The sequence below is a fragment of the Silurus meridionalis genome, chromosome 19 (genome assembly GCF_014805685.1).
Source record: "Silurus meridionalis isolate SWU-2019-XX chromosome 19, ASM1480568v1, whole genome shotgun sequence".
NCBI classification, from domain to species: domain Eukaryota; kingdom Metazoa; phylum Chordata; class Actinopteri; order Siluriformes; family Siluridae; genus Silurus; species Silurus meridionalis.
The window spans coordinates 3,702,226-3,716,717 of record NC_060902.1 but is presented as its reverse complement, the minus strand read 5'-3'; the positions used below and the strand labels follow the sequence as shown (position 1 = coordinate 3,716,717).

The 14,492-nt window shown below is 35.5% G+C and overlaps 1 protein-coding gene across 1 annotated transcript in view; it reads right to left on the bottom strand.

Moving 5' to 3' along the window:
• The window catches only part of LOC124402106 (E3 ubiquitin-protein ligase RNF123), a 165,569-nt gene that overhangs the window by 28,571 nt on the left and 122,506 nt on the right, over positions 1-14,492 (bottom strand). Inside the window, exon 37 of the mRNA XM_046874774.1 lies at positions 5,781-5,875. Within this exon, the coding sequence (XP_046730730.1) occupies positions 5,781-5,875 (95 nt within the window). The remainder of the gene's footprint in view (positions 1-5,780; positions 5,876-14,492) is intronic.

Sequence of the window (14,492 nt, the reverse complement as noted above, 5' to 3'; positions counted from 1 at the left end):
TGGGGGCGCTGTACTGCTGTGCCAGGGGACCATTTTGAAGGTGATAAGTGTGTAAATAAAAAAAGTACTTTCTTTTAGGCTGAGCTAGTCTCGAATTTGTTATTCCACCTCATATATACTGTGTAGAATTTATTTTTGTAAACCATGTAAAAAAAAAAATTAATCCATGAACTAAACTGAATGCAGTTCCTCAAACTCATATTGATCAAGAAAGACCAATGAAGAGCAGGGCGATTTTAGTTATGTAACTGCAACAAGGCCGTCACGCAGTGGTATAATAAGGTCATCACGCTCGTCACAGCTGCGTCAGAGCAAAAGCTGAGCACATGTGTCAGTCAATCAATACACTTTTTTCACAGTGTTATAGCTATAAATAATCCTTCGCTGCTTTCGGTTAATCGCACGCCCACTATCCAGGGTGACGTGGGATTAAATTATTCAATTATTCATCTGACAGTCAGACGGCGATAATCTCATAAAAATAACATAATACGCATGCTGAGGTAAGATCAGGGCTATGTGCCTGTCGGGTTTATATTTACTCATCTGTTTTGTTTTGTTTTGTTTTGTTTTTTTATCCAAAGTGAGACTGATTTGAATCTTTAGCTGTACCGACGGTGACAGGAAATAAAGGACAATATGGCTACAGAAGAGGGGGTCGTTCAGGGGTCACAGTGGATCATGATATGGACAGCTTTCAACGTTATCGGTTGTTAATTTGTGAGAACAGACTGGCCTCTTTATTTACAAAATGTCCAGGATGAATATTTTATGTATATATATATATATATATATATATATATATATATATATATATATATATATATATATATATATAAAACATGTTTACACATGTATATATGTATATATACATAAAATATTCATTCTGGACTTTTTGTTAATAAAGAGGCCACACACACACACACAATGCAGAAATGCAGAAAAAACCATTAGCTCCAAACTAATAAATCGGAGGCTGTTAAGAGCAGAAATGCGATGAAAGAGATAGACTGGAACAATTACTGGTAATCAGACACCACTTGAGTGCCTTGCTTCACTGTAAAGAGAGCTGTGTCGAAAGCCAAACCTCGACCATTTTTACTACTAACAGACTGTGTACTGTGTGCTCAAGCACAACACACTCACACACACACACACACACACACGTGCACAAACAGAACGTTCGAGAGCCGAGAGCACAAAAGACATACAGCGTGCCTGGTTGCCTGGGCATCGGAGGCCCGTTGTTCTTGGCAAAGACATGTAAACAAATGTCAGGGAGTGTGGAAAAACACACAAGTGCAGCCTGCTTTCTCTCTTATACACACACACACACACACACACACACACACACACACACACACACACATATATATATATATATTTATACACACCACACGCTCAATCACTCACACACACACACACACACACACACACACACACACACACACAGTTAACAAGATGCTAAGCTACCAGGCAGGCAGGATTTCAAAAACAGTAATGATTTAATAAACGTGTTCGAGGAACGTCCATTAGCTTCAGTATGTCTGCAGTGAGAGAGAATAATCCGAAAGCGTGCCTTGCTGTTCATACAGAACAACGCCAGCACATTTCACACACTGCTCAATGAGCAATTTTCCCATATCTGGGGTTTTTTGATACACAAGAAAAAAAAGATTTGCATAAATATTCATCCCAGTCGGATTATTAATTTTTTTTTTTAGAGCTACAAATGTCTACCGGATGGGGATTTAATACATTTTAAAGTGGGGGAGAATCAACATAGTTTCTAAAAAAAATGAACTCATAATTAATTAAAAAATAAATAAAAATAGATAAATAATATAAAACACTTACAACTTGTCAATAAATATTCACCTGCTTCAGTAGGGAGATCATCAATTTTTTGGGAAGGAGTCTCTAGTGTTTAATGCTTTGCAACAAAGATATAACTGTTTCAGCAAACATTACACATTAACTGTAAATATAAATTAATTCAGTTGTTCAGTTTCTTCTACTAAGATGTCTGGGAAGATTTAAGATTGTACCAGTAACTCATTCTAGCTTTCAAAAGCATTACAACATCCCCCAAGTGTTTGATTCCACACATGGATGGATGGATGGATGGATGGATGGATGGATGGATACTTTATTCGTTCCAATGGGAAATGTACAAATGCCAGCAGTATCCACAAACTTAGTAATTTTTAACTCAAGTTTATTAGAATGAATTATTGTCTTTTTATTGCATGCCTTATTGCCTACTTAAGTCCTGTGCAAATCAGAGTGTTAAGGTGCATAGTGTACAGTGTGTAGTACAGTTCAGAACAGTGAGGAATGTCAGCCACAGTTGTAGTCTAATGATTAATTTCATATCATTAGTTGATATAAATGTTCATTCCTTTTTTTTTGTTTACTATATAACTTGTATTCAATAAAATTTGCACATAAGAACAATGTCTTTAAACATGTAGATGACATAAGAACATTTTCATGTTGTATAATTTTTTCTGTACTTCCCCCAGTACTTAAATGTAACATTTTCATTCTGAACAAAAAAAACACACTTCAAAAGATTAGCGACATTTTCATTGGCAGTACGTCTGACATTTAAATGATTAGGATTCGAACGCACTTCAGGTTTGTGAATAAAATGAGATATGCGAGAGAGCGAGAGAGAAAAAGTGTCATCAGTGGGTTTGGGATCAAATAACATGGGAAAAAAAAATTTTTGTTGCCAGTTCCACAAATACTCATGATGAATCACTCAAGCTGCAAAAGTCACAAAGTCACAAAGTCAAGTCTCCAATAAAAAACAAATTAGATCTGGCATTTCAGATTAAGCACTGTTGATTAATTATATTCGATGTTGCACAAATGTTACAGCAGGGATGTTTAAAAGTTAATTTTTCATCCAAAAAAAGCCTATTTTACTAGTTAATTTATCTTAAATTTAATTTAAGTAGGCGTGTCACGAGCACATAATGTACTTCATGTGCTACTATCTAGATTTTTGTTTAACTTTTGAAATGCACTATATAGTCAAAGGTATATGAACACCTCATATATGCATTTTGAATGAAGCATTCTAGATTTAATCCCCCTTTCTTGCTATAATAACCTCAATTTTTTTCTATTTCACTACATTTCCACAACATTTAGTAGCATGACCAGGGGATTTGTGACAATTTTACCCATGAACATTGGTGAGGTCAGGAACTGATTTATCAAATCATTCTTTCATAGACTGCGGTTTATGCACAGAAACACTTTCATGCTGAATGTTGTCGTGCATTTATATATTTGCTATAGAACTCATCAATATAATAAAAAATGGAGTATAACGTAGCGCTGCATCACAGATAAGTATCTCATGCAGTGTAAATGGCATTTACGCCTGCTAGATGGTGTTGCTAACTTGAAATCTGATTGGCACTGTAAAAGCGACGGTTTTCTCTATAGGCGTGTTACAGTAATTTAGGGTACAGGTCCCTGCACTGTTTATTCTGATCTGATTGCAGATCTGTTTGACCCTGGCAACATGTGATCGCTAAAATCTGGTAGGATAGAATCTGTAACATAAACATACATTACTGGATGCAGCACAACTGATAGAAAAGCTAGGAAACTAAGAGAATAGAGTATGAGGAATAATTTAAAACATATTAATGGAGAAAATATAAAAAAATGTAAGTCAGTGATTGTAATATGTTCCAACCAACAAAAAGGCCTTGCTGATGGCCTGCCACTGTAGCATACAAATAAAACCCAGACAACTGTGTGTGTGTGTGTGTGCATGTGTAAGACTGAAAAATGTAGCTACTCATCATTTGTTTGATGACAAACATTGGAAAGATCAACACTGACTCTTCTTATTGTAAAAAGAAAATTTCGGTTTTTTTTTTTTTTTTTTTTGAACAGTGAAAGAATTAAAAGGGAACAGTTATCCCACAAAGTATTACTTTATCTATTTGTTTCATTATTGCTCATTTCCTGACCAGTGATATGTTTTTAAGAATATTTAAAAGCCAATATTTTGCCATTTTGGTCTTTTTTTGCCCAGGAGAATATTTTCCATTATACCCCTTAAATATATACTTCATAACCTTGATGGTGAACATTCTTTGGCTGGAGAATACCAGAGGTATAGCACTAATTTATTACTTTTAATCAGAAAGATCTCTCTAGATATGAGGCATGTAAATATCCTCAGCTAACATCTGCATGAGCAATTATGTGCAAACCCACAGCCAAAGTTTTATTTAATCTCCTCAACCATTTAATGATATATTATGGGCATCCTGTGTTTGTCCTACGATGCCACACAGGCTCGGGTTTGACACTGACCAGACATGCAGCTGTTCTCGAAAACAAACTTCATAGTTTAAAAAGCAGTCATGTGGAATTTGAGAAATTGCTTTTGCTCCTAACGCCACATGAGCACTACAGTATATTAAAGTCCAGGCTCTTTTGAGTTTCCAGCGTAAGAGAAGGTTCAGGATGAATCATGGATGCATTTAGAGCACTAAATACGATTTGGCCTGCTTAGGAAGGGAAGGCACCAGAGATCATATTTCATACTGCAGACGGCTCTGTTTTCTGCAGTCTAACTCTGCGGTATTATCTCTGCGCTAGGGAGCAGCAAATGTGCAAGGCCCAATGTGGGATACACACTTAGTCCATTAAAGCCAAGCCACAGGATCCTCCTGCAACTTTTCAATCCGACCTCAAAAACACTTTAATGGCTTTTACTAAACCCTTGATAGTGCATTGTAATGACTAATGACTTGTTAATTATTTAAAAACAAGTGATATAAAGCAAATACAGATTGCAGAAGTGGACATTGTGTCTAATATCAAACCAAATCTTAAGGGTCTTTGATTTTCATATTGTGTCATAAAAAAAAAAAAGATCTTGGAACATTTTTGCTTTTTGCAAGACCACCACTGTCAAATACAAGTCCAACAAGTCCAATACCAAGACTAGCTAAGATCATATCAAGTCTTAAAAGGGTTCTAGATGATGAAGGTAGAATGAAACGAAAGTCAACTTCTTCAAACGTTATCAAGACCAAGGCTTTACTTCAACTAGTGGGCTTTAAACATCTGTGCTATAAACCAGTGATGAAGCTTTTTTCTAGAAGATGAACTTCCTTTATACAAACAAAGACAATTTTTATTCAACACAAAGACTCATCATATTTAGTAAAACCACTGCCCAAAACAATTTTAACATTTTTTTACCGCCCAGGGTGTATGAAGGATTCCAATTGGTCAGTAGTGAGAAGTGAATGTGTTATAAACAATATGGACAAAAGTATTGGATCACCTGACTATTTCAGCCATATGTGGTTCTTCTTCAGAGTGTTACTACAAAGTTGGAGATATAATCGTATAGGATGACTTTGGATGCATTAGCTTACATTTTTTTGCCCCTGTACACAAAGCAAGTTCCATGACGATATCCTGCAACAGAGCTTTGTTCTCAATGAATTGAAACACTATTTTATTTTTATTTTATTTTTTATTCGGTTTCTTACAAAAAGTGTAAACTGTTTCACTCTTTGATTTAGGAATACAAAAAATATTTTTTATATTTTTTCATCATTAAAACGGAGTCTAATCATAAAGCTAATCAAACTAAATTGAATCAAAGCCTATTAGTACACCAATTATAATTACTGACAAATCAATAAGTACAAAGAAGCAGATGGATCTCTTGAGTTCTGTCCTTGGTGCTCGTAGCTGTAACGACATGTTATAATATGTTTGAAGCTTACCGCTGTTGTAGCCGCAGCCTGCTTGGACTCTTCAGTCAGGAAAGTTAGCATCTTTTCCACTTTCTGCGCTTCTTCTGCAGTGATGTAGTCTGTATCTGTATGGGAAAAATATACATATGACATTTATTGCTTTGAAACCTTGCAGTTCAGGTTCACATAAATTGAAAATGATATTATATAAAAACGTGTAACTATTAATATGGTGAGATTTTCTATAACAAACCGTTTTTATGAATTATATATACTCCTAAAAGCATAAGAAACATATTTCCCTTGTTATTTGCACTTCTGCTTTTATGTGATATACTGTATAGATACTAGTTGATCTATACATAGTATAATTACTATATCATTCCTATAGCTGTCTCTACTCCATAGACATATGATATATTCATGTATACTGTATATACAAAAATGTACACACTTTATATACAGTACAGACCAAAAGTTTGGACACACCTTCTCATTCAAAGAGTTTTCTTTATTTTCATTACTATGAAAATTGTAGAGTCACACTGAAGGCATCAAGGGCTATATGACCAAGAAGGAGAGTGATGGGGTGCTGCGCCAGATGACCTGGCCTCCGCAGTCACCGGACCTGAACCCAATCGAGATGGTTTAGGGGTGAGCTGGACCGCAGAGTGAAGGCAAAAGGGCCAACAAGTGCCAAGTATAGAGCTTGTGGTTCGGTACACATGTTTACCGGATGCAATCCTTTTTACGTGTGGAACATGGTTAGATTCTGAGTTCCCTCAGGAATGTATTAAGTGGCGGACCTCAAGTTTGCTTAGTCTCTGCCTCGCATTTTTAAAAACCTTTATTATTATTATTATTATTATTATTATTACACCTGAAAACATACACAGCAATGCCAGGGGTATAAAAGAAGAAACGAGAGTTAGTGCAGTGTTACTTTGGCTACTCACTCCATACCAGAAATAAGATTTGTTTTGCGCATGCAGGAAGTGGATAGCGGCTAACACTAGCGCCAGTCTGGTATTTGTTTGCGCCAATTTAATTGATTACTCAATGTGAACAATCTAATAAAAAGTGTATTGAGTTAATTTAATTTATTCTATTTTATTTTTATAAAATATTATTTTATATATTATTTAACCAGGCAGGAATTTTATTTAAAATTGTTTTAAAAATGTCAAATCTTTAAATGTTGATGTTCACAATCTTTTCGGTTGGACACCATGATTAAAACACCACCATTAATGATTTGTTGTAACAGCGCTGCCTGTCAAGCTTCATTCCTTTTATACCCAACTGCACATCAAATATTCATTTAATGATATGTCTAAGTCTATGTAAATCTTTATTAGCTTTATTTTAAATCATCATCATCATCATAAGATTAACAGGATTTTATGGCACTAACATTAGACACTGTGTTGCTTTCCATTTCATCAATCTCAGCTTCGACTGGTAGAAAGAAAAAAAAAAAAGATAAAATGAAAAGCATCTTGTGAGTCTAATTTACGCTGCCACTCCATCAATCAGTAGGCCAAACCCTGGGTCCTTCTCTCCCCAGCCATTTTATCACAAATGCATTTGGACATTGAGATTAACTTGATGATCGTGGGGAGAGGTGGAAGAAAGTCAGTCAGCTGTCTTCTAGTCTTCCCTTTCTTTCTATTGTTTCATTTCCCAGTTGCAATTTCATGCCTGTCTAGTCTGCAAGCTCCTGAGTTAGCCTCTATACTGCCAATCATCATTGCTTTGGACTGATGAGCAAAATGCCGGCAGCCATCCCAATGACAAGAGGCTGGAGAGCGATACTAATAAATATCCCAACTGAATAATAAATGCATTAATGCACTCGGAGAATTCAGATTCGGAAAAAATCTGCAATCGTCACTCATGTGACTGGCAATATACTGTGGTCTAAAGTGATGGATTTGAATTTGAAGAAATCTGGCCCAACTTCCTTGGAATACCAGATTTTTCACTAGTTCAAGCTTAAATATGAATAGTATTGGTTTTTTAATGCATAATGATCCATCATTTGTTGTTCTACAATATAAAAACTAGCTTTCATTATAATTTTAACAATTCTAAACTTTATATTTAACCTGTTTCTTTTTTTACTGTGTTTCAACAGCCATGCTTTTATAATTATCATCTGTAAAAACTGATGAACCTTTGTTCCAAAAAATAATAGTAAATTTTTTTATATAGTTATTAATATATAGTAAATGCCAAATTTGTACTGTTCAGTGACTTTAAACAGAATTCCATAGAGCACATCCGTTAGCTGAGAGAGCAGATGGGAACGTGTCACATCTGGTAAATCCAATATGCATGTGAGATTGACGCTGCATATTAATAAGGGTGCTTCTAAAAATGTTTTCGTGTCAATTAAATATTTGCTGCGTTCAAATCGAAAGTGAAAAAACTCAATATTAATAGTGAGGTCTTTTCAACTGTTCTAGACAATAACAGAATTTATTTAGACACAAATGCAAAGAAACACATTAAACAAAATGACATTTTTAGCTAATATTTTCTTCCAGTAGCCACCCAAAGGGAAAGCCCATGCCCACACTCACCACGCCATCAAGACGTTAATTGGCTTCTCAACTCAGTCTAAAAGATCCATATCGTAACTCCCTGCAACTGGATCAATCCATTCTCTCCACTAAGTTGGCAGCTGGAAGACAGCCAAAGGTTTCCCATTTGTGTGAACCACTGATCCAATGCAGTATGATCACACCCATTTGATGAAAAACATCTTGTGAAGGCTTCCTCATCCTTAGCACGGTGCATTTACATATTCTCTTTGGCACAATTTGAACTTCTCGGTAAACCTGTAATGCTTTGATAGGCCCTGGTATACAATCATGTTCTGTAGGCAGTAGACTATTTTTGAATTCAGCAAGCTCTTCTCAACAAAATATCTCAATGAAGTAATCGGCAGTGACTGCTGAATAGCACCGATAAGGGATATGCAATTATTCTCTGACAGGAAACCAAAGAAACGAGAGACGAGACGTCGAATCAGTTAAAATTCCTGCAACAAACACGAGATATTTTCACTTGTGAAGATGTTTTTCCCCCAGTGCTTTTGGTGTTAGACAACCTTAATATAGTCTAATGTATCTATTATTTTCAATAACAATATTATAATAGCCCAAATATAGGATTATTAAACCTTTTATGCTAATTTCAAACTTAAAATTGTCTTGTTTCATTTTTATATCTTTTTGCTATTTTTTTTTTTTTTTTACTTTTCATTTCCAGAAATAACAGAATTAAAAAAAATCTGAAAGTTTCAATTGGTAATAATGTTTAGAAACAGATTTCTGATATTTGGATCTTTTAAAACGAAATACTTAATTTAATTAAATTTAAGATATTTTCACTTGGTAAGATGACTTTTTTAACTTGAGGCCACAGTGTCTAAAATACTCCTGCAACCTCCATTGTCATTCCATTTGCAGTTCACTTGCTGATTTTCTTCCATAGAAATAATTCAAAAGTGAAGTCGTGCCAAACAGTTTTGCAACGTTATAAATCTTGTTATTCTCCTGTTTACTTATACTGCATCTGACCATTTATGTTCTTGGTTGCTTCTTTGGCTTGTTCTCTGCCAATTTGTCCTGTCATATGTTTATTGCCTACTGCATGATTACCAACTTTGAATTTGAGAACTTCGTTTTTGTATGTATGAATTGTATGGCAATGTGTATTAAAACACCTCTGAGCATGGATCCTAACCGTGTTTAGTTTGACACATTAAAGTTGCTTTCATGCTTTCTAAAACCCACAGGTTTAGATCAAAATCATCATAAGGGTGCAAGTTTATGGCTTACATTTATAACTTGGCATTTGGAAGAACGCCCTTATAAACAGTGACGTACAATATCTCATTTTTATACAAGTGAGCAGTTGAGGGTTGAGGAGCTCAGCAGTGGCAGCTTGGTAGTGCTGGGATTCAAACTTATGACCTTGTCCTGAAACATTTTTAAACATATAATTAATTAACCCATTTTTGGTGCATATTATTAATGATGCAGCATATTCTCAGTCCCCAGAACCCAGCCATTAGGGTTGCACAAGCCAGTGCAGTCTTAGTGCTGGTCCCAAGCCCGGATAAATAGGGACGGTTCGTTAGGAAGGGCATCCAGTGTAAAACGTGCCAAATCGAATATGCGGATCACGAATAAGAAATTCATACCGGATCGGTCGAGGCCCGAGTTACCAACAACCGCCACAGGTATCGTTAGCCAACAGGGTACCAGTGGAAATTGGGCTACTGTTGGCTGAAGGAAGAGTAGGAGAGGAGGAAGACGTCTACAGAGACGGCAGGGAAAGGAGACGAAAAGGAGAGTGGAGGTTTGGGTTGGTTTTTGAGTGTTGGTACTATGACTGGTAGAGGGAGAGAGTTAGCTGATATGATGGAGAGTAGAAAGGTAGATATGTTGTGTGTTCAGGAGACCAAGTGGAAAGGGAGTAAGGCCAGGAACATTGGAGGTGGGTTTAAACTGCTCTATCACGGTGTCGATAGAAAAAGAAAAGGTGTAGGAGTGATCCTGAAGGAAGAGTTTAGTAAGTGTGTAGTGGAGGTGAAGAGAGTTTCTGATAGGGTGATGAAAGTGAAGCTGGAAGTTTAAGGCATGATGATAAATGTCATCAGTGCCTATGCTTCACAAGTGGGTTGTGAGATGGAGAAGAAGAAAAAATTCTGGAGCAAGTTAGATGAAGTAGAAGGTGTACCTAAGAATGAAAGATTGGTGATTGAGGCAGACTTTAATGGGCATGTAGGTGAAGGGAACAGAGATGATGAGAAGGTGATGGGTAGGTATGGCCTTAAAGAGAGGAATGTGAAAGAGTAGATGGTGGTAGATCTTGAAAGAAGAAGAAGATTCTTAGTCCATAGGATAATATGCTGTATGTATTAAATTCCCCACAAAAACATTACCAAAAAAAGATGTTAAGTAACCTGCAGTTTCTTTCCACCGATTTACAGGTTAGCAGCAGATGCTCAGAAATCACTAACTATGTACTTTTATTGTGCAACTGTTGCCCCTTAGTATTTCACATATCTATGCATGGACAAACATTATATTCTCAGCAATAGGCTTTTGAACAATCCATTTCAATTGCACAAAAGGCTAAAAATTATGATAAATGCATACGCGATACACACATTAAGTCCGACTGCTTAGAGTAAAATCACAAAAAAATTTGCAACATACAAATAGAATTGCTTGAAGCTCACATAACTATCAGTGGAAAACATTTTCAGCCCTGACATTTAAATCTAAAAGTCGCTACATGGAAAATATATATTTTTTATCTACAAATAAACTACATTTAATTCTACAACAAGATCGTCAAAAATGTCAAACAAAAAAAAAAGAAAAGAAATAGTCTAAAACTGAAGGAAAAGTAAAAGAATGAGTGTAGTCAAAAAGAATGAGATAAATATTTACAGCATTAAGGGGGACATTAGAACAGCTATGTTAAGAAGTATGACTGAGTTAAGAGAGTTCAGTATTTGCTCAAAAGATATTTTTGAGACCTTTACAAAAAAGGAAAATCACGTAGCATCATGAAGCACTGGGTATAAAAGGAATAATCCACAGCTAGTTGTGCATTAAAATGCACCAAGTGGAGGTGCATAACTGCCTGACAGGCAAAAGTCTTTTTATTAATGTAAGGTGTTAATGAAAATGTAGACAATACTGTAGCTGTCTTACTCCGTATGCAAATGTATGTATGGGTAAGATTGTTTCTATGGCAATGGCTGACATAAACTACTGTACCTGTGAGAGCTAAGGTTTAAATGCACACCTTCCTGTCCAATCAGTACGATTATTCAGATGGAGCAGATGCAATGTGCATCTCAATACATAGCCAGCGATACAATACACTACAGATACACATGAAGCAGCTAGCAAAGCGATGTGATACGTTTCACCCCTACTGCGATGCAGTGCGATCCGATTTTGATTCAATTCAACACAATTCAACACAATGCAATTCAAATGCAATAGAGAAAATATAAAGCTATGCAATTCAACATAGTACAGATAGTTTGCTTTTATTTATTTAGCTCAGACAGACAGCATATCATAAATTAACTTCATAAAGTGCCATCTCACTTCTAATGTATAACTCTTTAAAGAAAACAAGTCTTTGTAGTGTGCAAAAATAAAAATAAAAAGAATGAAATAAAACCAGACTTTTTTTTTTGTTCTGTCTGAAGGAAAATGCAGCTCTACCTCTGCCATGTTAATCTTTATCCTTTGTGGCTCTCATAAGTGATTGTGATACGTCATATTCATGTAGCAGCAGTGGTGCTGAAAAAACACGTTTTACAAACGGTTTAACAGAGAAATCGATCTACATAGAAAATATTGCTTGCAAATTATTGGTCGCTTTCTAAATAATAAAAGTATAACGCATCTACTAATAATTACATGTAAAAAAAAGTTTTTTACTAATGCAAATATGTGAAAAATTGTCCATCATGATTTAAATGGCAACTTGTATCCGATGCACACTTAAAAAATAAATTAATAAATATATATACAGTATGTATTAAATATAAAGTATATATCTATTTACACTTTGTTATAACAAACAAATATCTGTTTTACACTCTTGGTCTCTTTTGCTGTGATGTTGGCACAGCTCTACACTCAAATCAAATTTGACCTCAATTCTCGGTTCCCTACTGGTGAAATGCAAATGAGCAACTGTAAACTTAAAAGCGTGGCTTCGGGCAAAACACTGCTGCTGCATTAGAAATGGCCTCTGATGCCAAACGAACCGGTTAAAGGGTGCAAAGCAAGGGAGAAGGATGAGGGGGCTAGAAGAGAAAAGAGGGAAGGGAGGGAGCGAATGGCAACCGGCCATGGTGTCCATGGCGACCCTACAGTCCCCATGGGAACCAGGCAGCCCAAGGCATGTCCTTGTCCAACAGGCGGACAGCTCGGTAAGAGGCCAAGCCACACAGGCCTCATGGTGAGTTGGAAATTGAAGTCATTTTATAAACTGTTATACAGCTGTAGAATATGGACATATCGCAGACAAGGGACACAATCGCGAAAATCATTTGGGGGCTTGTTGTAAATCTTATGACTAAAGTTTTTTGTTTGTGTATTACATACTTACAAATGTTTGTTTTATGAATGACTTCCTTACAAGGGGTGGCAATGCATTTGTTCAATCTTTGGTAGAGTCACACATTTTACTGCTTTTCTCTGTACTTCATTACACACAAAAACAATGTGAAAAGCTGAGGCTTTCATAAGTACTATGTATAGTGGCAATTTTTTTTTCTCTTCTAAAGAAACAAATGCTTGTTGAAGATGATTGTGATGTTTGTTGGATGTTAGGGGTTGAAGCAGCACTCAAGCCTAAACAGCTTGATTCGGAAATCTCTTGAAGAGCTCTCGTCCATTCATCTCTCGAGAAAAATCTTGCTTCGTGCACAAGCCTTACATGGAGTGCAGATGCATCGGCTCCATCTAGACTAAATAATTTATGAAGGTACTATACAGCTTGGTGTGGCGACGGCTTGAGGTCTGTAAAGTGGTCAGAAAAGCAGAACTGCACCACATGGCTAGCTAAGCAAGACTGGAAACAATCAATGGCACTGCAGTGCAGCCTTGTGCAGGTGTCTTAATGTCAATTATCTGGTTCCTTTCAATTAAAATAATAGGATGGAACGAAGGTGACATTACAGGAATATGCTTGAAGTTCATGGCAACCTTCAAATGATTCCAGCAGCCTTTTGCTTTACTGTAAATTGAAATTAGATACATAAAATAAGACACTGCTAAAAAGCAATCAGTTTCTTTTACATTGTTATGACCTATACAAGTCTATCACAATACGATACTACCTATTTATCAAATCATTCAAAAAAAACATAATTATTCATACAATTGGCTGAATTTGCTAAAAGACGCAATTAATTTCTCCACCTTCCATTTTCTTTACTCTCTGTACTATACAAATGATAAATGGCGTCTTTTTTTTTTTTTTTTTACTTACATACAGTATTTACTACATTGACCACAATCCAGACGTTAAAGCAGACAGATGTTTCAGATTAAGATTACATTTATTTCCAACCTAATCCTATTTTCGCCGTCACAAAAAAGGAAACACAAATAATAGGTTTAAATGACATAATAGAAATCAGCAAGGTTCTGAATTGTCAAAAATCTAAAATATTACAAAAAATCGAAACAAAACTGATTGGCTTTCAAGCTCTAAAACAGTAAAAATGTATTATTCGATTGTAAACGTTTTTGTAGAGTGTGCAATCAAACCCACACAGTTACAAGTCTAAAATCTTCCCTGTGAACAAAGTATTTCTTTCTGTGAATAGATTGTGACATACATACATGCATACATATACCTCCATACATTTATTTACTTATTTATACAAATTTAAAGCTTCATTCAAAAATAGTAATGACTGGTTAGTTGCTGAAGATATTCAGGAAAATAATCTTAATTTTGTGATGAACTTGTATTTATTGGATACAACTGGCATTGAATTGATTTTCTATAAAATAAAAAAAAAACAGAGTTTTTAAGCAAAGTTTCTTTGCTTTTCTGAAAATAAGTTCTTAGTAATTACATGCCTAACCAATCAAGCAATTATTTTTTTCTTTTTTCTTTTTTGCTTTCTTCCTTTAAGGCAACTGTTTTTGTTTTCTTACTGAATTTTTTCTTTACTGCATT